General features: G+C 71.2%; 2 protein-coding genes across 2 annotated transcripts in view; one reads left to right on the top strand and one right to left on the bottom strand.

Moving 5' to 3' along the window:
- Positions 1-23,594, bottom strand: part of TINAGL1 (tubulointerstitial nephritis antigen like 1) — a 181,908-nt gene that overhangs the window by 144,833 nt on the left and 13,481 nt on the right. The window lies entirely within an intron of this gene.
- On the top strand, positions 1,764-22,972 carry COL16A1 (collagen type XVI alpha 1 chain). Its single transcript, XM_066982620.1, is given in 73 exon segments — positions 1,764-1,939; positions 2,727-2,839; positions 4,993-5,055; positions 5,172-5,289; positions 7,174-7,297; positions 7,383-7,658; positions 7,736-7,816; positions 8,077-8,211; positions 8,460-8,513; positions 8,953-8,988; positions 9,282-9,317; positions 9,687-9,713; positions 9,860-9,922; positions 10,045-10,086; positions 10,174-10,218; positions 10,401-10,436; positions 10,733-10,795; positions 10,896-10,940; positions 11,014-11,109; positions 11,218-11,256; positions 11,653-11,697; positions 11,943-11,978; positions 12,105-12,221; positions 12,311-12,346; positions 12,432-12,467; positions 12,586-12,678; positions 12,775-12,819; positions 12,927-12,962; positions 13,050-13,103; positions 13,181-13,297; positions 13,378-13,413; positions 13,527-13,598; positions 13,600-13,635; positions 13,739-13,861; positions 13,938-13,991; positions 14,059-14,100; positions 14,281-14,316; positions 14,528-14,581; positions 14,811-14,879; positions 14,987-15,040; positions 15,128-15,154; positions 15,237-15,302; positions 15,385-15,438; positions 15,525-15,578; positions 15,682-15,735; positions 15,850-15,894; positions 15,987-16,103; positions 16,441-16,476; positions 16,607-16,687; positions 16,809-16,853; positions 17,200-17,244; positions 18,388-18,441; positions 18,563-18,616; positions 18,991-19,044; positions 19,181-19,225; positions 19,357-19,410; positions 19,562-19,597; positions 19,850-19,912; positions 19,998-20,069; positions 20,194-20,247; positions 20,335-20,379; positions 20,505-20,549; positions 20,686-20,739; positions 20,826-20,879; positions 20,994-21,044; positions 21,208-21,297; positions 21,393-21,428; positions 21,502-21,546; positions 21,654-21,842; positions 21,923-21,989; positions 22,081-22,257; positions 22,434-22,511; positions 22,594-22,972. Coding segments are annotated over 72 exon segments (4,890 nt in total). The 5' UTR covers positions 1,764-1,939; positions 2,727-2,763; the 3' UTR covers positions 22,797-22,972.

The raw sequence follows: 23,594 nt of genomic DNA, 5'->3' as shown, positions 1-23,594 counted from the left end.
GCTGAGGAGCTTGGTTTTCTGCTCCAGGGGATGCCAGCACGGGCTGGAGGCAACTTCACCCCCTTTGCAGAGCTCAAGGCCGTCAGCACTGGGGAGCCTTTGGCAGAGCTGGGCAAGAAACCAGCCCTGAGCCTGTACCCAGAGCTGGGGGAGCAGGATCCAGCCCCCTTCCCCGTGCACAGGCACAGCCCAGGAGAGCACACAGGGCTGGGGTTTCTTCACTGGGGCCAGTGGGGTCCCTGTGTGCCACCAGCCTGGGGACAACCTGCTGGAGGGGGAAACTGAGGCAGGGGAAGAGCAGGGTGAGGGATAGCTGCCAGCCCCAAAGCGACTCGCAGCTGAATATGAGGGTGCTGGGAGCTGCTGGCCGTGCCGGCACCACCGAGGGGTGAGAGGAAGGGGTGAGGCTGCCCCTCAAGCCCCTGCAGCGCCCACCACAAGGTTCACAAATCCTGCACCTGCTCCTGCTCCTGCTCCTGCTCGCGCCTGGCGTTTGGCACCGCCGGGAGGCCTTGAATGGAGAAGAGCTCGGGGTGAATAATTGTCCAATAAAAAGGAATTATAAAAGTTTCGTTATGTTTCATAGCCACTTGCTTTAATTAGCCTTAATTACTACAGTAGGCGACTCGCGGAAGAATTGAGCGCTCTGTCACCGCATCTCAGGGGCTGTCGGCTGGATAAATGGCAGAGCCGAGGCGCGCTTCAAACGCAGCGCTCGCTTGGTTTGCCCCAGACAGCTTATTTACTGTGGGCTGAATAAATATCAGTTGTTAATTAGAGCACGTTTATTGAGATGCATGCGTCCCTAACACACATTTGTAAAGCTTCAGCGTAAATAGATTCATCATCATTTGGGAGGAGAGCGGCTGAGCAGGGGCACGTCGGTGCCGTGCCGTGCCGGGGGCGAGGGGACACAGAGGACAGCCACGGCTGCTCTGCAGCCCCCAAACCCCAACCCTTGTGGGTCAGCGGCTGCCTTGGCTGGGCCCGCTCCCTGCCCTCTCCCTGCCCATTCCCTGCCCGTTTCATGCCCATTCCCTGCCTGGGGGGCTGCAGTGGAAAGCCATCAGATCTACCGCTGGAGACGAGAGGGAGCCCGGGCAGCCTCAGGAACGCGATCCCAGGGCTCAGCTGAGCGCTGACCCCAGGGTCCTCATCCTGGCTGGGCTGTCCCCAGCCCCCAGGCAGTGGGGACGCTCTGCCAGCACTGTGGGGTCCGGCTGCCCCCCTGCTGCTGCGTCCCCTGGGGCCTGGCATGAGCCCGGGATGTCCCACGAGTGGAGGAGCATCCCGGGAGGACACCCTTTGTCCCCCACCGCTGGCTGTTCTGGCCAGCACCTGCTGCCACCAGGGCCAGCACTGGAGTCCCCCTGTGCCCTGGTGCCCCCCAGTGTCCCCCCTATGACCTGGTGTCCCCCTGTACCCTGGTGTCCCCCCGTGCCCCGGTGTCCCCCTATGCCCCAGTGTCACCCTGTGCCCTGGTGTCCCCAAAATGCCCCGGTGTCCCCCCGTGCCCCGGTGTCCCCGTGCGGACGCAGAGATGCTCCCCAGGGATGGGGGCCAGGGGCCGGGCCGAGCCCCCGGGGATGAGGAGGGGTGGCCGGGAGGGCGCTGCCGGTGCCGACCCCCCCCCCGGATTTGGGGGCGGCGGTTCCAGGCGCCCCGACGGGGGAAGGAGAAGGAGGAAGAGGAGGAGGAGGGCGGGGAGGCGAAGGCGGGCGGCGGCTCGGGTCCCCCCGCCCCGGGCAGGGGAAGCGGAGGGCGGGCAGCGGCTGGGGGGCGGCTCGGACCCCCCCGGCAGGAGGCGGGGAAGGCGGCGAGGGCGGCTCGGCACGGCACGGCACGGCTCGGCACGGCACGGCTCGGCACGGCTCCCAGCGCCCCGGGCCGGAGGGAGCCGCGGAGCCGCCCCCGCCGCCGCCCGCCCCGAGCCCCGCAGGTGAGCCCCGGGGGGCTGCGGGCGGCCGGGGGGCGGGGGGGGGGCGTCCCGCTCCGCCGGGCACCGGGCGCGGAACTTCCCCGGAGGGAGCCCCGAGGGGTCGGGGGGCACGGGGGGAGCAAAGCGGGGGCGTAGAGCCGGGACATAAAGCCGGGGCGCAGGGGAGTAAAGCCAGGGCACAAAGCTGGGGTGCGGGGGAATAAAGTCGGGGTGCAAGGGAATAAAGCCAGGGAATAAAGCCGGGGTGCAGGGGCACAAAGCCGGGGTGCAGGGGCACAAAGCCGGGGTGCCGGGGGTCCCGCACCGCCGAGCCCAGGGCCGAGGGCGCAGCGGGGAGCGGAGCCGAGCGTCTCCGGTCTGTCCCGGCGCCGGCTGCCTGCAGCCCTGCCTTGCCTCGTGGCAGGAAGCAGGCAGGAGGGAGGCCAGGTCGGGGTGACCTGCGGGGTTTTGGGGCACCCCAGGGGGCTGGGAGTGAAACGGGAGGGAGTGGGACCTGCCCGGGGGTCCGGAGCAGGAGGCACCCGGGGCTCTGGGGTGCCTCGGCCCCTGCGTTTCCGCAGTTTCGGTGTAAATCTGGATGCCGGGGTTGACAGGTTGGGTTGCACCCCTGAATGCTGGGGCCTTGGGGTTTGTAAAGTCCCAAAAGGCTGCCTGAGCCGTGGCCGAGTGGTTCAGAGCCTCCTCCGCGCTGGTGGCTTTGCTGGCAGCGTCCCAGCATGGGATGGCTTGGGGCTCAGCCAGTGCCCCCCGCATTCCTGTCTGACTGTGCCCCATCTCTCCCTTCCAGGCAGCCGTGTTGGCCCCGAGCCGCTGCCCCGAGCACCATGAGGGGGCTCTGGGCCCTTGTGCTTTGGGGGCTCATCAGCGCCTGCCAGGGGAAGGAGCCGCCACAGGCAGAAGGTGAGGGGCACCGAGACAGAGGGTGTGGGGTCTGCACCCTCTGGGGTCTGCATGGGAACGATCCCATCCCTCCTTGCCTGTCCCTGGGGAGGTGAGGGAAGGGATGGGAGGGCAAGGAATCGGGGGGCAGAGGTGGCCTGGGACCACCGTGACCATGCCGGGTCCCCACGTGCCGGCACTGCTCGCTGGGCAGGAGGGCAGGCTGCGTGCACCGCTCCCTGCGTGCGCGCCGGCTGCGCAGGCTCTGGGGCTTCGCTCGGCATCCCGGGCGGGCGCGGGGCCAGGGAGAGCAGCGCCAGCCCCGCCGTGAGGAACCAGCCCGGGGACACCCCGTTCCCGCCCGCAGCACCGGGAACACCCCGCGGGCCGGGCCGAGCTGATGGAAGCAGCGGGCTTGGCCGCGCTCCGACCGCGGGGCGCTCGCTGCCAGCTGGCCGGGACGGCGGCTCCGGCCGGCAGCGCCTGCGGGAGCAGCGAAGGCTGCTCAGGGCAGTGGCGAGGATGCACGGAGCTGTCGGGGGCAGTTTGGCCTCCGGCTGCAAGGTGAGGAGAGGTTTGGCCACGGTGCACGGCAAGAGCGGAGGGCTCGGGGCTGTCCCCAGGCGGTGGGGACGGGTGGGTGACAGCGAAGCCGTCGAGGGTCCCGGCTGAGCCGTCCCCGGCTGTGCGTGGGTCGCAGCGTGGGGCGGCTCGGGGCGAGTTCGAGGCGGATGGCGGGGAGGAGCTGCTGGCAGCGAGGCCGCGGTTGCATCAGTCTTTGCGGGGGCGGAGCGGGGCCTTGTCCCGGCAGGGCCCGGGCCGTGCGGGTGGCTGCGGTCCCTTCGGCACAGCCGGGGTGCCCGGGGTGGCCGAGCCTCATCGGCCCGGCCAGAGCGCCTGGGACCGGCCTTTCCGGTGGTTTCCATGCCAGAGCTGTGAGCTCACGGCCGAGGCCCCACTCCACCGAGCAGGAGGGGGCCGCATGTCAGAGCAGGGAGCAGTGCATGCCTCTCCTGCACAGCCCCCCGTGGCACAGCCACGCCGGCGTGGGCGGCCCCGTGCCACTCTGCCGAGGTCCTGGTGCAGCGCGGGGGTGCCCAGCTGGGTCTGTGCAAGGGACCTGTGCTGGGAAATGAGGCCCCCCCGGTGAGGGGAGGCAGCGCCAGGGCTGGGACAGCTTCAAAGCAGACAGCACGCGGGCTGAGGCGTGTTTCGCCGGCTGTCCCCTGCCCCAAACGCGATGATCTCAGCGCGAGGGAGCTCTGCCTCCGGCACCAAACGTGCTGCGGGGCCGGCCTCAGCAGCACGAGCGAGTGCTCAGCCTGGGGGAGAGGCGCCGTGGGGGCGCCGGGTCCCGGGTGGAGGCGGAGGTGAGCGGGGCAGCCGGGGCCAGCCCGGCAGCGCGGGGCCGGAGCTGCCCTCGGAGCGGGGGCGGTGAACGGCCAAGGGCTGCTCCGGGGCCGGTGCGCGCACCGAGACGCAACGAATTCCTCTTTCAATACCCCCTTGTTTCCTCCCCTGTCTCACGCCTCCCAACATCTGGTAGCATCCAGCGGAGGTGGATTCATGCTGCTGGAGCAGCAATAGATCAGTGCTGAGCAGCGCTGGCTTCCCCGTGGTCGGGGCTGACACAACATTTCCTGCCGTCCCCGTTCCCTGTGGGCCATGCTCAGCGCTGCTCGGCACCTCACCATCACCTCTCTGTCCCCTGGCCTGTCCCCACGTGCCACCAGCTCCGAGGACACCAGCAGGATGGGATGGGATGGGATGGGACGGCCATGGGCAGCTCTGGGCACCGTCTGCCCGCCGTGGGTGGCCGTGGTGCCTGGCTGATGTCCTGATGCCGATCCCAGGCGCGGGGCTGTTTTGAGGCGAAACGCGCCGCGACTGGGAAAAGCATTTCACCTGGGGAGCTCGCTGTGGGAAGCGGCCGGGGCCAGGTCTGAGCTCAGGGTTCATCTGGTTAAAACATACAGCTCCGCTCCTGGCGGGTGGTTTGCGAGGCGCTGGAGCTGCCGTGGGAGCGGCGTCTGCTGGATCCGCGCTGCCCTGCGCCTGCCAGCGGCACCGGCGCGCCGGGGGCCGGCGTGAGAACCTCACCGCGGACCCGGCCCAGAGCACAGCCTCCCTGTGTCCCTAGGGACACTGTGGTGACCCGGCGGTTTGCCTTGCAGGGGAGCTGTGCCCGCAGCTCTGGGACGAGGACCTGGTCGGGGACAAGTATGAGAACATAACGGGTAAGGAAACGGGGCCCGACTGCGGGATGGGCTCTGCGCCCTGCCTGGGGAGGGTCAGCCTCGACACCTGTGCCATGGCCACCTCTCACCACCTCCTCCCCGGTCCCTGCCCGCAGGTTTTAACCTGATCAAGCGGTTCGACCTGCTGAAGATCTCCTCCATCAAGAAAGTGCGCGGCCTGCGGGGCCCGGCGGTGCTGCGGCTGGGCGCAGTGCCGCTGGTGCAGCCCACGCGGTGAGTGCGGGCGGCTTGCGGGGTCTCCCCACGTCCTGCGGTGCTCCCACCCCCTGCCCCCCAGCTCACCCCGGCCACGCCACGTGTGGGACCTGGCTGCTGCAGCCCTGTGCTGCGTTGTTGAGGGTGGGCAGCAAATGCAGTGGGGCTGTGGCACCCGGGGGACCGCAGAGGTGCTGGGGACGAGGCGCTGGGCTGCCCGAGCCACCTTTCTCCTCGAAAGTAAATCACGGGCTGAAGCAGCTCGGTGAGCTGCGGCCAACCCTTACGCAACAGCCACGCTGTGGATGCTCTGTGTTTGCTCTCCTGAACTTGGCAGGAGCTGGCCGGGGTCTAGACGAGCTCACAAGGCTGCGCAGCGCCGAGCAGGGGCTGCCGGCTGTGCTGGGGCCGTGGCTGGCTGCTGGGGGAGCCCAGCCCGCGGCTCCGCTGTCTCCATCGCATCCTGTCCACCCGTGCCCCAGGCTCTGCTCCCCCCGTGCCAACCCGCGGGGCTGGCAGCATCCCTGCCAGCGTGGCGGGTGGGAGAGCGTCCACGTCCCGGGGAGCAGCGCAGGAAGCTGCTCCTGCAGGAAGCGGCTGCGGTTTGCACGCCTGATTTGCACGCCCGCCTCCCCCGGCCCGCCTGGCCCCGCGCTGCCCCAGGGCTGGCATGCGGCCGTGCCGGTAGGGGGGACCCGGGGGGGGCTTAGTGTGAGGGGGCACCACAGGGAGAAGGAGACCCAGCCCTGGCTCCTGACCTGGGCAGCCAAGTCCTTAGATGGCTTTTAGATGGCCGATGCTCCGGGCTGGTGTTGCTCTTGGCTGGGTGCTTGTGGCAGCCCAGAGCCAGTTCTTGGGAGCGCTCAGCATGGGGAAAGCCCCAGCAGCCAGGGTGCGAGCCCTGTGCAGGCACCCATGGGTGCCCCTCTGCCCTGGTCCCACTCCTCCATGCCCAGCAAGGACAGCCCCGTGCCCCGCAGAGGGAACAGCCCACCCCACGCAGCCACCTTGGTCCCTCTCCAGAGCAGTGGCTTGGAAAATCGCTGGTGGAGCCGAGGCTGGGAGCAGAGCGGAGCCCGGAGCAAATATTTCCAGCGGCGGAGCGAGCTGCGGGCACAGGCCTGGCTGGGGGGGGGGGGGGGGGGCAGGCAGTGCCACTACCCTGCCAGCGTGCGGGGCCGGGGTGCCTGCGGCAGCTGGGTGCTGCCTCGTGCCCCTCGCCTCCACCGAGCATCCATCCTGCACAGCCCTCGGGCTCGGGGGCTTGCTCCTGGCTGCGTGGGGCCAAAATCAGCTGCTGCAGCAATAAATACTGCTGGGTGCTGCAGCCCCCCTGGGGGGGGGGGGGGGGATAGCCAGGCATTTTGGGGATGCCTGGGGAGCACAGCGGAGAGGATGCGCCATGGGGCAGGGCTGGGGGCAGAGGCCCCTGGGGCAGGCTGGTCTGCATGGGCGTGATGCTGCTCCGTCCCCTCTGCCGCAGGGTGCTGGGCTGCACCCTGGGGAGGACGGGGCAAGCTCCTGTGCCTCGCCGGGTGGGGGGAGCATCCCTGCCGTTTGTCTCGTGTTCAGCTCCTGTTGCACAAGCGCTGGCGCCTCTCGCAGCCAGAGCCCACGTGCATCCCGCCGGAGACACAAACAGCTCCCGGGCCAGCCCGCACCGCCCCGGGGCTGTGCTCCCCGGCCTGGGGCTGGGGCTGGAGCCGTCCCCACGGCACAGGCAGGGTCAGGGGGCCTCACTCCGTGATGCCACCCGTGGGAGCAGTCCCACGGGGCTGCTGGGGTCGTGGTGCTGGCGGTGCCCTGGGGGCTCGGGTTGACGCTGCCCCCGGGCTCGGTGCAAACATCAGAGCTCGGTGTGGGTCCGGCCGCCCCCGTGCCCCCTGACGCCTGTCCCCGCAGGCAGGTGTTCCCCCGCGGGCTGCCCCCCGAATTCACCCTCGTCCTCACCCTGCTGCTGAAGAAGAACAGCACCGGGGAGCACTGGTACCTCTTCCAGGTCACCGACCGCCAGGGCTACCCCCAGGTACGACCCTGGGGACGCGGGGTGCGGTGGCGAGGGGACCTCCAAGCATCACCATCCCCGAGCACGGTGTCCCCTCTCTGCCCAGCTCTCCCTGTCCGTGCACGGCCCCGAGAAGAGCCTGGAGTTTCAGGCCAGGGCTCCGGGGACCACGTTTGTCAGCACCGTCTTTGCGGGGAAGGCCGTCTCGTCGCTGTTCGACGGGCGCTGGCACAAGGTGGTGGTGGCCGTGCAGAGCCGCGCCGTCTCCCTGCACCTCGACTGCGGCTCCATCTCCTCCAAGCCCCTGGCGCCGCGGCGGGCGCTGGCCACAGAGGGCAACGCCTTCCTGGGCTTGGATGCCGCACGCGGGACCCCGATCCGGGTGAGTCCCCGTGGGGCTGCGGGCGCGGGGTCCGGTGCAGGGTCTGGTCCTCATCCTGCTGCCCCTTCCCGCTGCAGTTCGACCTCCAGCAAGCTCACATCTACTGCGACGCCGAGCTGGCCCGGCAGGAGGGGTGCTGCGAGATCTCGGCCAGCGGGGTGAGTGCCCTGCGCCCTGCATCGCCCGGGGGCAGCAGCTCTCCCGGCCCTTGGCATCGCCCCCAGAGGGGAAACTGAGGCACAGCGAGGTCAGCTGTCCCCTCAGGGTCACTTGCTGGGGATGTGGGGGGAGCAGAGCAGGGAAACTCGATGCCCTGCACCCCCAGGCATGGTGCAGGATGCTTCCTCTTGAAGGGTGCTGGGTGCCCAAGCAGGACTGGGGCTCGGGCCCCCCCGACCCCTTCTTTCTCTCCCGGCAGTGCCAGCCCGAAGCTCCCAAGACGCGGCGGCAGGCGGAGCTGATGCAGAGCAGCAACCTGATCGAGCTGTCGCCGCAGCAGCCCCAGGGCCGGGTGTACACGCGCTGCTTCTGCCTGGAGGAGCCGCTGGGCTCGGTGAGGCTGTGGGGCGGCGCGGCACGAAGCCACGCTGAGTTCCTCCCCTGGAAAAGCCCGGCCTCACTTTTTCCACTGCTGCGACGCTGCTGGGAGCGAGGGGGGGAGGCTGCTGGCTGCCTGCATGGAGCTCAGCCCGCACCCCGAGGGACGTGGGGCGGGGAGGTGGCACCCATGGGTGCCCTGAGTGGGGTAACCTAGGGGTGCGCTTGGAGACGTCACCCTGGGGTGCTCTGCTCTCTCTGCAGGAGCCAGCGAGGGCCTCGGAAAGGAGTGGCCTGAAGGGAGATCACGGGGAGAAGGTGAGGGGAGGTGGGCGAGGGGGTCCCAGCCCCGCTGCCCCGCTCCCAGCTCGGCCCCTGCTCCTCTTCCTCCTGCCTCCGCCGCCCTCGGGCGCTTTCTGCGGCTGCCAGCGCCGCAGCGATGCCGTCAGGAAGCGGCTCGTCTGCTCCCCCGAGCAGGAATTCAGGCCCCACTTGCTTTCTGCCGCTGCTGGAGCGATCCCAACCGCAGCTCAGGGCCTCTTTGTTCCCTCCGAGCGGCTGCAGAGCTGGGAAACGTCTCCAGCACACCCCGTGCCCTGCGCCCGCGCTGCCCTGTGCTGCCCCTGCTCCCGCGGTGGGCTCCCACCGGGCATCCCCAGGGGGCAGACGGGTCCCATGGCACGGGCTGGGGGTCGGAGGGGGCAGCTGGAGCCTGCCTGGCTCTTCTCACCCTCTGCTCTGTGTTCCTTCCCCACAGGGCTACAAGGGCCCTCCGGGGACACGCAGCGAGGAGGTGAGGCTGGATGGAGGCAGGAGGGGAGCCCTGGGGTGCCCCCAGCCCTGCCGGGAGCGCGCTGGAGCAGCCGCGTTGGCTCGGCAGAGCTGTGGTCAAGCCACAAAGCCGCAGGGAGAGCCCGTGCCAGGCCAGGCCCTCTCCTCGCCTCCCCGGGGAGGCTGGAAAACCCTTTCCTTGGGTTTCCCTTTGTCCTGGGTGAAGTGGGGGAGCCCCGCGGGTTGAGGGTGCGCGGGCAGCGGCCGTGGGCTCATGCGGGGAGCGGGTGCAAGCACCGTGTCCGTCTCTTTCAGTGCCCCCCCTGCTCGCCGCGGACAGCTCCGGCCAACGTGAGTGCCCTGGGCAGCACCGGGAGCGGGGGCACCAGCCCCTGCCCGCCCCGGGGCCGGATGGGGTGCTGGGTCCGTGCTCGGGTACTGGCCCGGGGGTGGCACCCGTGGGTCTCCCATCGCTGCTGCGCTTCCCAGCCCCAGCAGCATCTGGCTGCGGGGAAGCTCTGATCCCTTCCAGATGTGGCCCCATTCCTGCGGCGACCTCTGGCTGGAGGCAGGGGGGTGCAGAGGGGACAGGATGCTCAAGGGCCCGCCTGTCGGGGGTGGCACTTGGGGACAGGGCGATGGGAGGAAGGGGGCTGCGGGGAGGTCGGTGCGCCCACCAGGTGCCGGGCGCTGTGTGCCACCCCCGTGCTCTCTCCCTAGGTCACGCTCGGTCCCCCAGGACCCAAGGTAGGTTTGTGTCCCCCCCAGCCCCAGGACCCCCAGCCGGCTGCAGCCGGGACATGGCTGTGGGGACCCTCAGCTGTGCCCGGTGCCAGGGGCACACCTGGGCACAGGGACAGCGGTGTCACCTCGCCGCCCTCGTTCTCTTGCAGGGAGGGAAAGGCAAGCGCGGCCTGCCCGGATCCTACGGCAGCAAGGGGGAGAAGGGTGACCGTGTGAGTGTCCCCAGCAGGGCCCCCCCTGCCCAGGGGTGCTCTGGGCCATGGGGACCCCACTGCCCTGCATAAAGGCTCCTGAGCCACGTCCCCCCCCTGAGCCATCTCCTTTCCTCCCGCAGGGTGCTGACTGCGTGCGCACAGACCCTGGTGGCCCCGTGCAGGTGAGACCCTCACCCTCAACATCCCCCCCAGCTCCGGCACCCCTCCAGCTCCAGCACCCCCTCACCACCTTTCCCTTCTCTCCTCAGTGCGCTGAGGGGCCGCAGGGCGAGAAGGGGCAGCGGGGCGAGGTGGTAAGTGATGGGTCTGAGGCTCCCTGCTCGCTGCAGCCAAGTTTACTCTGCAGGCTGTAAAAATATTTGTGCATGCATCCTGTGCGGGGGTGCCGGGGCTGGGCACCTTGCAGAGATCTCTGCAAGGTGCCCGGCACCCTGGGGTCCCGCTGACGCTGCCCCCTCTCTGTCCCGCCACGCAGGGGCTGCCAGGGGTGGCGGGTGCCGACGGGCAGAAGGTGAGGACAGCGTTGGGGACGTGGCAGTGGGGACGTCTGGGCACGAGCTGGGTCCTCGCGGTGCCGCGCCATGCAGCGTCGGGTTTGGGGACCTGCAGAGCCCAGCGGGGTCCCCAAGGGCTTTGCTGGGGGAGGGGGTTTGGGGACGTGGGGCGGTGGTACTGGGGACATGGGATAGCGGTGTGGGGACACACAGAAGTGACGTTAAATAAGTGGGGACAGGGACCCCAGGGGCTCGGAGGGGACGAGCCTCTGCACAGGGGAGGTGGCGCCGGTGACTCCCGTCTGTCCCCCAGGGCCAGAAGGGTGAGAAGGGCGACGGGGGACTCCAGGGCAAGCCGGGCCGCCCGGGCCGTGATGTGAGTAGTGCCAGGCGGGTACTCAGCTGTGGGGCAGCAGGATCCAGCACCATCCTGCTCTGTGCCACGCATGGCGCTCACCCCGCTCCCTTCCCACCAGGGCCGGCCCGGAGAGATCTGCGTGGTGGGCCCCAAGGGCCAGAAGGTAGGTGGGGGGCCGGGGGGGCCCGGAGCACCCAGGAGCAGCACCGGCGCGGACACGGCTCCTTGCCTTTCAGGGCGACCCCGGCCTCGTGGGACCCGAGGGGCTGGCTGGCGAGCCGGGGCCGCCGGGCAAGCCGGGCTCGCCAGGGATCGGCTTTCCAGGGAAGCCGGTAAGGGGCCGTGCCGTGGGGCATCGCCACGGGAGGGGGGCAGCGAGATGCCCCGTGGGGCTGAAGAGGGGTCACAGCAGAGCTGATGCCATCCCCTGTCCTTTTCAGGGCGACCCCGGCGGCCCCCCAGGTCCAAAGGGAGAAAAGGTGAGCAGGGGGGCGTATGGAAGGGGTTCTGGCTGCTGCCACTGCCCCCTCCTGCTCGAGGGGCTCCTCACCCGGACCCTCCCCACCCAAATTGTGGTGCCGTGGCCAGGCGAGACCCCCCCGGGGAGCTGGGGGCTCAGCGTGGGGAGCAGGAAGCCATCACCTGGGGATGGGTGGCTGGGCGGGCGGGGGATGCTGAGAGCCCTCGGTGGGGGCTCGGCCAGCGCTGGGGTCCCCCAGAGGAGCTGGTGCTGGGGGGCATGGAGGAGGCGCTGGCTCCGCTCCCTGATTTTTGGAGCCGGAGAGGAGCAGATGGGGAGGGGGCTGGGGTGCTGGGGGGCCTTGGGGCCGTGGCTTCCACCTCGCCAGGCTCAGGCTCTCTGTTTCTGGCTGCAGGGCAGCTCGGGAGCTCCTGGACCCGGCGGACCGCCTGGGACGCCCGTGAGTACCGAGCGCCGCGTTCGGAGCCAAAGCCGGGGTCAGAGACGGGTTTCTTGGCTCGGGGCCGGGGCTGCCTGGCCGGAGCGGTGCTGGGATCCCAGCCCGGCGGGGAAGGGCTTTGGGCAGCCCCGCCGGAGGCTGGGACCGACCCCGCTGGACCCGGGGGCTCGGGGGTAGCGGGTGCAGGATGGGCAGAGCTGCAGTGAGCCCACCCCCCAGCCCCAGCCCCTGCCTTCCTCCCGCAGGGGCCACCCGGCGGCCTGGGGCCAAAAGGAGACAAGGTGGGTGCAGGGTGGCCCGGAGGGGGGGGTTGTGCCCACCCCCTGGGCTGGGGGCTGCTCAGGGCACCCTGGGGACCCCCCCGAGGTCCCACCCTGGAGCTGTGCCTCACCATCCCCGCTCGGCAGGGCGAGCCATGTGAGCCGTGCCCCACCGTCCCCGCGGGGATGCTCAGCGCCACCGGGCTCCCCGGCCAGCCGGGACCCAGGGGGGAGCCTGGGCCGCCTGGGAAGGACGGGGTCTCGGTGAGTCTGGAGCTGGGGGCTTGTGGGAGGGCAGGGGGGTGCCTCTTCTCTGCATCCCTAAAGCTTCCTCCTCGTTTCCCTGCCTGCAGGACAGGCCCGGCCCCGCAGGACCCAAAGGAGACAGGGTAGGTGACGCAGGGCTGAGCTCGCTGGGGCAGGGTGATGCTGAGCAGCGTCCAGCCCAGCCCAGCTCCTCTGCTTCCTCCCCAGGGAGACCCTGGCATCCAAGGCATGAAAGGGGAGAAGGTGAGTGTCCGTCCCGCTGTCCCTCTGTCCTGCTGTCCCACCCGGTGTGGGGACAGCCCCCCGAGCTCAGCGGGTGACCCTGAGCCCCCTGACCGTGCCGTCTCCGCGCCCCTCGCAGGGGGACTCCTGCCTGTCCTGCGACACCCGCGTCCTCGCCGCGCTGCTGCGGGAGCCCCCCAAGGGCCACGAGGGCGAGCCGGCGCCGCTGCTGGTGAGTGCACGGGGCTGAGCCCCCCCAGAGCCCCACTGGGCCCCTGTTCCCATGCCCGCGGGCTGCACGGGTGCTGGAGCTGTGACCATTCAGCAGGGTGAAGCCATCCTCCCCGGGCTGGCTGGCATCAAGGGCGAGAAGGTGGGTGACCCCCCGTGGGACGTGGGCGATCCCCCGTGGGACGTGTGCGCCCCCCCAGGGGCTGAGGGCAGCCCCCGGGGCCAGATCCTGACCCTGCTTTCTTTCAGGGAGCCGGCGGCCAGGAGGGTCCCGCGGGCAGACCGGTGAGTGGGGGGCAGCGCGGAGGTTGGGGGGGCTCACGGTGGGTGCTGGGAGCCCAAGGGGTGCTGGGCTCATCTCTGCCCTTGCAGGGGCTCCCGGGGGATAAAGGCGACCCAGGCGTGCGGGGACTGAAAGGAGAGAAGGTGAGCACTGCGACGGGTCCCCGCGCTGCCCCTGGGTGTCCCCAGCCAGGCTCTGACCGGGCTGTCCCCCCTCCCAGGGCGAGCCCTGCGGGCAGTGCCCCCCGGCTCCGCAGGCGCTGGAAGGGGCAGCGACGGTGCTGGCCGTGCCCGGAGCACCGGGGCAGCGGGGCAGGGACGGGCCCCCCGGCAGAGCGGTGAGTGCCCCCCCGTGCCCATGGGGTGCCCGTTTGGGGTGCCCCGGGGACGTCGTGGCCTGATCGCTTCGTTTCCCCAGGGCAAGCCTGGCGACACTGGACAGAAAGGGCAGAAGGTGAGAGGGAGGGGACGGAGCGGGGGTCCCGGTGGCAAACTGGGGATGCGGAGGGGGCTGTGGGGCAGGGAGGATGCTGACACCCCCCTGCCCTGTGCCCTCTCTTTGCTTAGGGGGCCGCGGGCAGCCCTGGGGACCCGGGGGCACCAGGCATGGATGGCCTTCCGGGGCTGGCGGGTGAGCCAGGGCATCAGGGGGCCGGCCGGCCCCAAAGGCGAGAAGGTGAGGACCCCACAGAGGTGGGGAGGACCCCGTCACCCTCTCCTCCACCCCCCCCCAACCTCTCACCGTCCCCACGTCCCCTGCTCTGCTCCTTTCTTCACAGGGAGACTCCTGCGAGCCGTGCCCCGCGCTGCAGGGGCAGCTCTCAGACGTGGTGGGCATCCCGGGAAAACCCGGGGCCAAAGGGGACCCCGGCGCCCCGGGCACCGGCCAGCCTGGCAGACCCGTGAGTGCCCCCATCCCATGGATCCACAGGCACCCCCCCAGCCCCGTGCCCCCGCGGTGACCGAGCTGTGTTGCAGGGCAAGCCGGGGCTGCCGGGGATCCGAGGTCCCGCCGGGCCCAAGGGGCTGCAGGTGAGTGGGGCGCTGGGGGTGGGCGCTGGGGGCGCGCGGTGCCGCTCACTGCCCCCGCTCTCTGCAGGGAGAGCCGGGACCACAGGGGATCGGCCAGCCGGGACCGCAGGTGGGTGTGCGGTGCCGTGCCGTGCCATGTGGTGCTGTGCCGTGTGGTGCCATGCCGTGCCATGTGGTGCTGTGCCGTGCCATGTGGTGCTGTGCCATGCCATGCGGTGCTGTGCCGTGCCGTGCCGTGCCGTGCCATGCCATGAGGCTCTGCCCGCTCTCACTCTCTCTTTTTCCCCAGGGAGAGCCCGGCAGCACCGGACCACCTGGGACCCCCGTAAGTGTCCCTCTGTGCTCCCCGCTCTGTGGGCCGCAGCAGCCCCCAGCCCCCCGATTCCTGCCTCTCCCCCTTGCGACCCCCCCGGGCAGACGGTGACAGCGTGGTCCTGGCCACGCCATGGCTGCAGAGTGGCCCTGGGGACAGGGCTGTCACCGCTGCTCGCTGGGCGGACTGGCCGGGGAGACTTAATGCCACCTCCCGCCCCCAGGGACCCCCCGGAGCCCAGGGCCCCCCAGGAATGGCAGCAGAGAAAGGAGCCAAGGTAAGGGAGCGCCCCGCCGAGCCCTCCCCTCGCAGGGGGGGGCCTGTCCGACCCCATCAGCAATCCTTTCCCAGGGCCACATCCATCCCGGGCACACCGTGGTGCTGGGGCACAGCGCGGTGCCACATCCCCCCACCCTGCCTCATGTCCCCGTGCTCTGCCAGAGCACATTGGTGGTGCCCCCCAGCCCCCCTTTGCCCCCCCGGCTCCTGCTCTCCTTTCCCCGCAGGGATCTCCGGGTCCTAAAGGTGCCGTGGGCCCCCCCGGGCCACCAGGACCCAGCGTCACCGGGCCACCGGTAGGTCCTGCCCCGGGGGGGGGACACTGCCATCCTCCCCCAGCCCCTTGATGCTGGCTGGGGGCTGAGCCCAGGGCCGAGCTTCCTCACGCTCCTCTTCCTCGCAGGGCCCCGAGGGGCAGCGGGGGCTCCCTGGGGTGCCCGGCTCCAGCGGGCTGCCGGTAGGTACGGGACTGGGGGGGGGACGGGGGCACGGAGGGGGCTGGGGACCCCTTGCTAATGTCCGTCTGTGCCTTTCCTCCTCGCAGGGAGAGAAGGGCGCCCAGGGCGAGAAGGTGAGCGGGTGCTGGGGTAGAAACAGGGCTGCCCCCCCCCCACGCCCCCCCGTCCTTTTCCCTCACCTCCTTTTTCCTGCAGGGGGACCCCGGGGAATGCGCCTGCCCCCCCAGCCCGCGCCAGGACCCCAGCCACGCCGGGATGCCAGTGAGTGCCCGCGGGTGCCAGCCCCATCCCTGTGGCTTTGTGCCCCCCCCCCCCCCCCCCAGCATCCTCCCTTTCTCCCCAGGGAGCCCCCGGGCTCTGGACCGGGATGTCCTGGCAGCCGCAGCCGGGTCCCCAGGTGGGTGCTGTCCCCGCGCGCGCCGCAGCCGCCGGCCTCGGCACCACCTCACCGCCCGTCTCCGCTTCTCTTTTGGGGTGCTGCAGGGTCCCCCCGGAGCCCCCGGCCCCCCCGGCCCTCCCGGTGCCCCCGGCCGCCAGGTGAGCGATGAGACGTGGAGGAGCAGCAGCATGCGGGAGGGGTCGGATCCTGCCCCGCTCTTAGCGAAGGGGTCGGGTGCCCAAGCTCTCTCCTTGGCTCTAGGGGGTCCCAGGACACAACGGCTTGCCGGGGCTGCCCGGGCCGGCTGGAGACCTGGTAGGTGGGGGCTGTGCCCCGTGGCCCCCCCCCCCACCCTACACCCTCTGGAGAGCGGGGGGCATCCCCCTGTCCCCTCCCGTCCCCTCCCATCCCCTCCCGCATCCCTTGCAGGGGCCGTTGGCTGTCATGGCCGAGAGGAACATCGAGGTGCTGAAGGTGAGTGCCCGGGGGTCTCTGGGTGATGCCCACCCCCCACTTGGGGGTCCCCGAGCCCCCCGGGGTGCCGCTGACCCCCCTCCTCCTCCCAGAACCTCTGCGGGGACTGCGCCCAGCTGCAGGCGGCCTTGGAAGCGCCCGGCGGTGTCAAGGGGGAGAAGGGGGACCGGGGCATGCCGGGCGCCCCCGGCAGCGAGGGCTGTGCTCGCGTGAGTATTCGCCCGCCTCCGGGCACCTGAAAGCCCCCTGGAAGTGGTGGTCCCCGGGGGCAAAAAGCAAGGACGCTCCCGAGGGCATCGGCTTCTGCAGCGGTGGCGCACAGCAGCAGGCGAGCGCAGGGCTGGGCACGCTCGGGGCACACCATGGGCACGCCATGGGCACGCTCAGGGCTCGCTTGTGCCTCCGTCCCATCCAGGATGGAGTGTCCCAGGGGGATAAGGGGGGGGACAGCCTCGTCCTGAGCACCCGCAGGGTGCGGCGCTGCGCCCCTGGGGCTCTTCTTCGCGCAGGGCGGCCCCCCCCGGGTGACTTTGGGTTTTCTTCCAGTGCTTTGCCCAGTTCCCGAGAGCTGAGGAGGCTCGGGTGAGTGACGCGTGCCGCTGGGGGCACGGCACCGAATCCCTTTGGGGTGCTTGGCGGGGCTTGGCGGGGCCATGCCGCGGGCGGCGGGGCACATCCAGCCCCGGTGCTGACGCCGTGCCGCTCCCCGCAGGGCGACAGCCCCGATTCGGACTGCGCGGGCGACCCCGGGCTCCCCGGTGCCCCGGGCATCCCCGGTGAGAGAGGCGAGCAGGTGGGTGCCCCCCCGTGCTGCCCCCCCCCCCCCCAGGTCCTTCCTGGAGGCTGTGGGTGCCCCTCGGAGCTGGGCCGTGCCCCCTCCGTGGCCACATCTGACGGCTCCTGTCCCTCCCCAGGGCCCACCGGGACTGCGGGGACCCCCAGGGCCACCGGGGCCCATCGTAAGTACCCCTGTTCGGGTCGGGGGGGTGCTGGGCTGTGCCAGCACCGTGTCACAGCGCCGGGTGGGGCTCAGAGCCTCTGCTGTGAATCACCGAGGGGGGCCCAGCGCCCCGCCATGAGACCGCGGTGATGGGCAGAGGGCCACGGCAGGTGGAGGAGCGTCGCAGCCGCCCCCCCATGGGGCCGGAGGTGGAGGCGAGGGCGCTGCCAGCCCAACATGGAGCAGGATCCCCGCTCGGCTGGGGCCGAGGTGGCCCCCAGCGGGTGCTCTGTGGCACCCCAAGGGCTTGGCCCTGGTCCTGGGGGGGCGCTTCGAGGCTGTGACGTCCCTGTTTCTCCCCTCAGGGCCCCCCAGGCTTCCCTGGAACGCAGGGCGTACCCGGACTGCCCGTAAGGACCAGCACGGCTCCGCTCTGTGCCGTCTGTCGCTGCCGCTTGGTTTGGCTCTGCCCCGTCCCCCCCCCAGCCCCGCGGCACCGGGCAGCGACCCCGGGAGCAGCCTCCCCCAGCTCTGCCCGCCCCCCCTTCCTTTCACCACATCTCCATCCCTGCTTTCCATCTCCATCGGGGGGCTCCCGGTGGGCTCAGGCTCAGGAAGGGACACCCTGAGCTCGGCGACTTGGCCACCCGCGCCAGGTCCCTCACCGGCACGGCACCCGGTGGTGCCAGGGTGGCCGCGGCACCGGGCTGGGTGTGCTGGGTGTCCCAGTGCACCCACGGCACGGCACAGCTCCCACGGGCGGGCTGGGTGCCCCCCAGGCACCCATCTGCTGCCCCCTGCCCTCCCGGGGGCACAGGGGCTCCCCCTCACCCCGCCGGTGCCTGACTCCCCCAGGAGCAGCCTCCATCCACCACCATCTCCATCTGCATCTCCATCTCCATCCTCATCCTCATCCTTCCTCCCCGTGGCGGCGGGGCCAGCGGCTGTCCCGTGTCGGTGGCTCCGGGCGGATCCTGTCCTGCTGCGTCCTGCTCCTGTCCCCTCGCCCTCTAATGTCACCGTAACAGCTCCGTCCGTGGGGGTCTCTTGGGGGTCTCCGGGGGTCTCTGTGGTCGTCGCTCTGCGGTGTCAGCCTGTCCTGTCCAGCCTCCACCACCTCCGCACCACGTAACCCCCACTAACCCCCCCAGTGGTCTGTGCCACCGAGCCTGGGGGCTCCTGGCTGTCACCCGTGTCACCTATGTCACCTGTGTCACCCGTGTCTTGTGTGCCCCGGGAGGACGGGGGGCAGCGGGTGCCCCCGCCGTGGTCTGAAGGTGCCCTGGGCAGCAGCGGGTGCTGGCAGGGGGGCACCCGTGTGCAGCCCCCCCAGCTGGGCTCTCTGCAGCCCCCGGGGCTGCCCGGGGGTCCCGGCACAGGGTGGGGGACACAGGCTGCAGGTGGGTGCCCCAGGTGTGTGCGGCGGTGCCAGGGCAGGACTGGGGGCAGGTTGCAGCCCCCGGGGGGCTCTCAGCCCACGCTCCCTGTGGGTACAGCACCGGGCAGGGGCCATGGGAGCCCCCCCCCCCAGCTCCTCTCCTCTCTCCTCCAAGGGTCTCCAGGGGGAACGCGGCCCAGCCGGGCTGGCCGGAGCCAAAGGGGAGCCGGTGAGTGCGAGCACCCTGGGGTGGTGGTGGGGGGGGGGTGGGGAGGACAGGGTACACCCTGCGGGCTCTGGGTGCCCACCTGGGGGGTCACAGGTGGCTCAGCACCATCTTCCCCGCACAGGGACCTCCAGGGCAGCCCGGCTACCCCGGTGCCACGGGCCCCCCCGGCCTTCCTGTGAGTACTGAGGGGAGCCTGGCAGCGCCTGCCAGCCCCCTGCCACCTCCTGTGTCCCCGTGTCCCCCCCTCACACTGCCAGGGTCGGGGACACCACGGCCCTGCAGGGCTTGTCCGTGCCCCATCCATCCCCTGTGCCCCATTTCTGCCCCAGCCTTCCCCCATCCTTCCCTGCACCCCATTCATGCCCCATCTGTACCCCCTGTCCCATTTGTACCCCACATCCCAGCCTCACCCCACGTCCCAGCTGCACCCCACATCATGCCCGTGCCCCATGTCCTCCCTTCTGTCCCCCCGGGTCCCTCCATGCCCCATGTCCTATCCATACCCCATATCCTGCCCTATGTGGGGCCTCCATCTCCTTCCCTCCCCAGGGCATCAAGGGTGAGCGAGGCTACGTGGGCCCCCCCGGGGAGAAGGGGGAACCGGTGAGTGGGGGCCGGGCTGTGCCCGTTGGTACGGGGCAGAGGGGCCGGGGCTCCTCTGGGTGCCCCCCTTGCTGTGGGCACGGGGCTGGGGTCCCTGCAGCCGCCCCCGTCTGAGCCTTCCCCTCTTTTTTTCCAGGGCCCCCCCGGCTTGGACGGCCTCCCCGGTGCCGTGGGGCCAGCGGTAGGTGCGGGGATGCGGGGAGGGAGCGGGGGCCACAGCGCTGGCTCTGGGGACCCCCAGTTTTGGCCCTGGGGACCCCCAGTTTTGGCCCTGGGGACCCCCAGGGGCTCACGTCCCCATCTCTCCCGCAGGGACCGAGGGGCGAGCGGGGGCTCCCGGGCAGCTCTGGTGAGAAGGGCGACCAGGTGAGCGTCCCCGAGGGACCCCGTCCCTGCAGCTCCGTCCCTACAACCCCGTCCCTACATCCCCGACCCCCGGCCTCGTCTCCGGCTCCCCCCGGGGTGCCCGGGACCCCCGGCCGTGGGCAGGACCTGCTCAGCTCCTCTCTCTCCGCAGGGTTTCCAGGGCCAGCCCGGCTTCCCGGGGCCGCCTGTAAGTCCATCCTATGGGGCTGGGGGGAGCACAGGGCTCCGGCACCACGGGGTGACCCCGGGAGATGATGCTGGGGACGTTTGTGTCCCCAGGGGGTCGGGGGGAGAGGTGGGGAGGGGGACGGGGGGTGTGCTGTGGGATGGGGTGCGGAGAGCAGCCCTGAGTTAACCCCGATGAAAGGGGTTTGGGGACGGGGGGGAGCACGAGGGTGGGATCCCGTCCACCCACCGTGACCACAGATCCTCTCCTCAGGGCCCCCCCGGCTTCCCGGGGAAGGTCGGCCCGGCCGGGCCCCCGGGACCTGCGGCCGAGAAGGTGAGTGCATGGGGACGGGGACAGCGGTGGCACCGCTGGCTGGGGTCAGCTCGGGCCCCCCCCGACCCTCCTGTGGCTCCCGCAGGGCAGCGAGGGCATGCGTGGGCCCACGGGCATGCCAGGACCCCCCGGCCCCCCCGGCCCCCCGGGCATCCAGGTAAGGGCTCCCCGTTCCCACCCTGGGGGCATTGCAACGCTCCTGTCCCCGTGCTGGTCCCCGGGGATCCCCCCGAGCTGCTCGGGGCCGCGTCCCCCTCCGAGCCCCCTCCTTGTCCCCGCAGGGCCCCGCTGGTTTGGAGGGACTGGACGGCAAGGACGGCAAGCCGGGGCTGCGGGTGAGGTGCTGGGCTCTGACGGGTCCTGGGGGTGAGCAGCCACCCCCTGCACCCCCCCGGACACCCCCAGTGTCTTTTTCTCCCTAGGGTGACCCCGGTCCCCCCGGGCCACCAGGGATGATGGGTCCCCCGGTGAGTGCTGCCTTTCCCTGTCCCCCTCCCGGTGCCCGGTGGGTGTCCCGTGAGCCGTGCCGGACCCCCCGCTGGCTCTGCACACCCCGGACCCCGACCCCAATCCCGCTCTCCTCCCCCCCCAGGGCTTCAAGGGCAAGCCGGGGCACCCGGGGCTCCCAGGACCCAAGGTGGGTGATGGCACAGGGGGACCCCCGTGTCCCCGCAGCAGCGGTCACCCCGCCGTGGGGACAGCCCCGGGGACCTCGGCCCTGAGCGAGGGTGTCCCGGTGCTGCGCTGCCCGCGGCGTCCCTTTGTCCTTCCAGGGTGACTGCGGCAAACCCGGCCCCCCGGGGAGCACGGGACGGCCCGGGGCCGAGGTGAGCAACCTGGGGGGGGGGTGTGGGAGCCCTGCATTGGATGGGTCCCGCGCCCCCGACCCCATTCATCCCGCTGCCTTCCGCAGGGCGACCCCGGCCCCATGGGACCCCAAGGCCGGCAGGGACCCCCAGGGCTCATCGTAAGTGGCTCCGATCCCCCCGGGTGCGCTGGGACGGTGCAGGGAGCGCTGCGGGGCCACGTCCCCAGGGCGGGGGGCATCGCCCCCAGCTGAAACCCCTCTCTCTGCCCCCAGGGACCCCCTGGCAGCCCAGGGCAGCCGGGCCCCGCTGGCCTCGCCGGAGTGGTGAGTACCCGCGGGGTGCCCCTTAGTGCCCCCGCAGACACCCAGGGGGCTGGGGGGCACAGGACGAGGATGGGGATGGGACCGGGGGACGGGTGGCTGTCCCCACCCCGGTGGTGGCCGTCCCCATCCCGTGCTGCCCCCTACATCCAGCTCCATCCCGCAGGGGCTGAAGGGCGAGCGTGGCTCGGCGGGGGACCGAGGTCTGCCGGGGATGCCAGGACAGCCGGGACCTCCGGGACACCCCGGCCCACCGGTGAGCGCAGCGGGGGGGTGCCTGGTACGGGGCGGGGGGGGGACGGGAGGAACCGTGTCGAGCCCATCTCACACCTCCCCGCTTCCATTCCACAGGGGGAGCCGGGGCCAGATGGACCCAGCGGTAAAGAGGTAGGAGTGGGGCCACACGTCCCAGGGGACCCCCGGGACAGCCCAGCCACCCCGCTCCTCTCTGTCCCCCCAGGGCCCCCCAGGAAAGCCCGGCACCGTGGGACCCGCCGGCCAGAAGGTGAGGGCAGAGCCTGGCTGTGCCGCTGCCACCACCCTGGGGCCCCCGAACCCCTCCGTGGGGCTGAGGGTGCCCCCGGTGAGCACCCCCTGTCCCCGTCCCCACAGGGCGAAGCTGGATCCCCCGGCGAGCGAGGGTACCCAGGGGAGAAGGGCAGAGCCGGCACCCCCGGGGGGCCGGGGAAGAGCGGCTCCATGGGCCCCGTGGGGCTGCGGGGCCCCGCGGGTGAGAGGGGCCCCCCCGGCTCTCCGGGACCTGCGGGCAGCCCCGGGCTGCCAGGCCCCCCGGGGATGATGGTAAGTGGGGGGGCAGGAGCCCCGACCCCGTGGGGCAGAGCCGGGGCTCGGTGGCCACAGCCTCTCCCGTGTCCCCCCAGGGGGACGTGGTGAATTACGACGAGATCAAGAGGTTCATCCAGCAGGAGATGACCAAGATGTTTGACGGTAACGGGGCGGCGTGGGGGGGAGAGGGATGGTGGCCCCCCAGGCCCCCCCCCCTCTGCCCCGGTCCCCGCTGAGCTGCGTGTCCCCGCAGAGCGCATGGCGTACTACACCTCTCGGATGCACTTCCCGGTGGAGATGGTGGCGGCCCCGGGCAGACCGGGTCCTCCGGGCAAGGACGGGCTGCCCGGCCGGCCGGGACCCCCCGGCTCCCCGGGGATGCCGGGGCAGATCGGCAGAGAGGGGCGGCAGGGAGTGCCGGGCATGCGGGGTAGGTGCTGCCCACGGTGTCCCCAGTGTCCCCGAGCACCGGGGTGTCCCCGAGCACTGGGATGTCCCCAAGCACTGGGATGTCCCCAAGCACCGGGGTGTCCCCAGGTACCGGGGTGTCCCCAAGCACTGGGGTGTCTCCGTGCCGGGGTCTCACCCTCTGCACCTCTCCCCTAGGGGAGCCAGGCGCCAAAGGAGAGAAAGGGGAGAAAGGCGTGGGGATGATGGGGGACAGCGGCCCGCCGGGACCCCCAGGTGAGCCCCCTGCCTCCTCCCACCCGGCTGCTGGCACCGCCTGCCCTGCACCGCCTTCCTCCACCGCTCTTTCCCCTTGCAGGTCCCCAGGGACCACCAGGCTACGGGAAGATGGGCCCGCCGGGCCCCGTGGGCCAGCAGGGCATCCCCGGTATCCCCGGCCCGCCGGGCGCCACGGGGCCACCGGGCAAAACCGGGCACTGCAGCCCGGCCGAGTGCCTGGGCGCCCTGCCCGTGGAGCAGCCGCTCTTCCAGCCCAAGAACGCCAAGGGCCCCTTCGGCTGAGCCGGCCCCGGGCGCTGCCCGCTGCTGGTTTTATTCTTGCCCCCGTTTTCCAGGGGGCTGCGCCGGTCCCGGGGGGCGCGGGGGGCATGGGGGGCGGGTGCCGCCCAGCTCCGCTGGGGGTGGCTGTGGGGCGGGTGGATCCTGCCCGGATGAAATACAGCCGTGTGCTGCCCCGCGCCTGGCTCCTCTCGTGGTGTGTCGGCTGTGTCCCCGTCCCTGTCCCCATCCCTGTCCCCATCCCTGTCCTCATCCTCGTCCCCATTGGTGTCCCTGTCCCCGTGCCTGGGGCGGAGGCCAGAGCCCTGCTCCCACCCTGATGAGGGGGCTGCTGGTGGTGGTGGTGCTGATTACGGTGGTAGTGATGGTGATGGGGGTGGTGGTGGTGATGGGGGTGTGGTTACGATGGGGATGGTGATGGTGATGATGATGACAGTGATGGTGGTGATGACGATGGTGGTGGTGATGATGATGGAGATGGTGGGGGGGGTGGTGCTGGGGGTGCTGGGGGTAGTGACGATGATGGTGGTGATGACGATGGGGGTGGTGATGATGATGGAAATGGTGGGGGCGTGGTGCTGGTGGTGCTGGGGGTAGTGATGATGATGGTGGTGATGACGATGCGGGGGTGGTGGTGACGATGGGGATGGTAGTGGTGATGATGACGTCAATGATGGTGATGATGATGGTGGTGGTGGTGATGATGGGAGTGGTAGCAATGATGATGATGGTGGTGCTGATGATGGGGGTGAGGGAGTGATGATGGCGATGGCGATGGTGGTGGTGATGATGGTGATGATG

This window comes from Anser cygnoides, chromosome 24, assembly GCF_040182565.1.
Source record: "Anser cygnoides isolate HZ-2024a breed goose chromosome 24, Taihu_goose_T2T_genome, whole genome shotgun sequence".
NCBI classification, from domain to species: Eukaryota; Metazoa; Chordata; class Aves; order Anseriformes; family Anatidae; genus Anser; species Anser cygnoides.
Note: the sequence above shows the minus strand (reverse complement) of the source record. Positions and strands in the feature narration are given on the sequence as shown.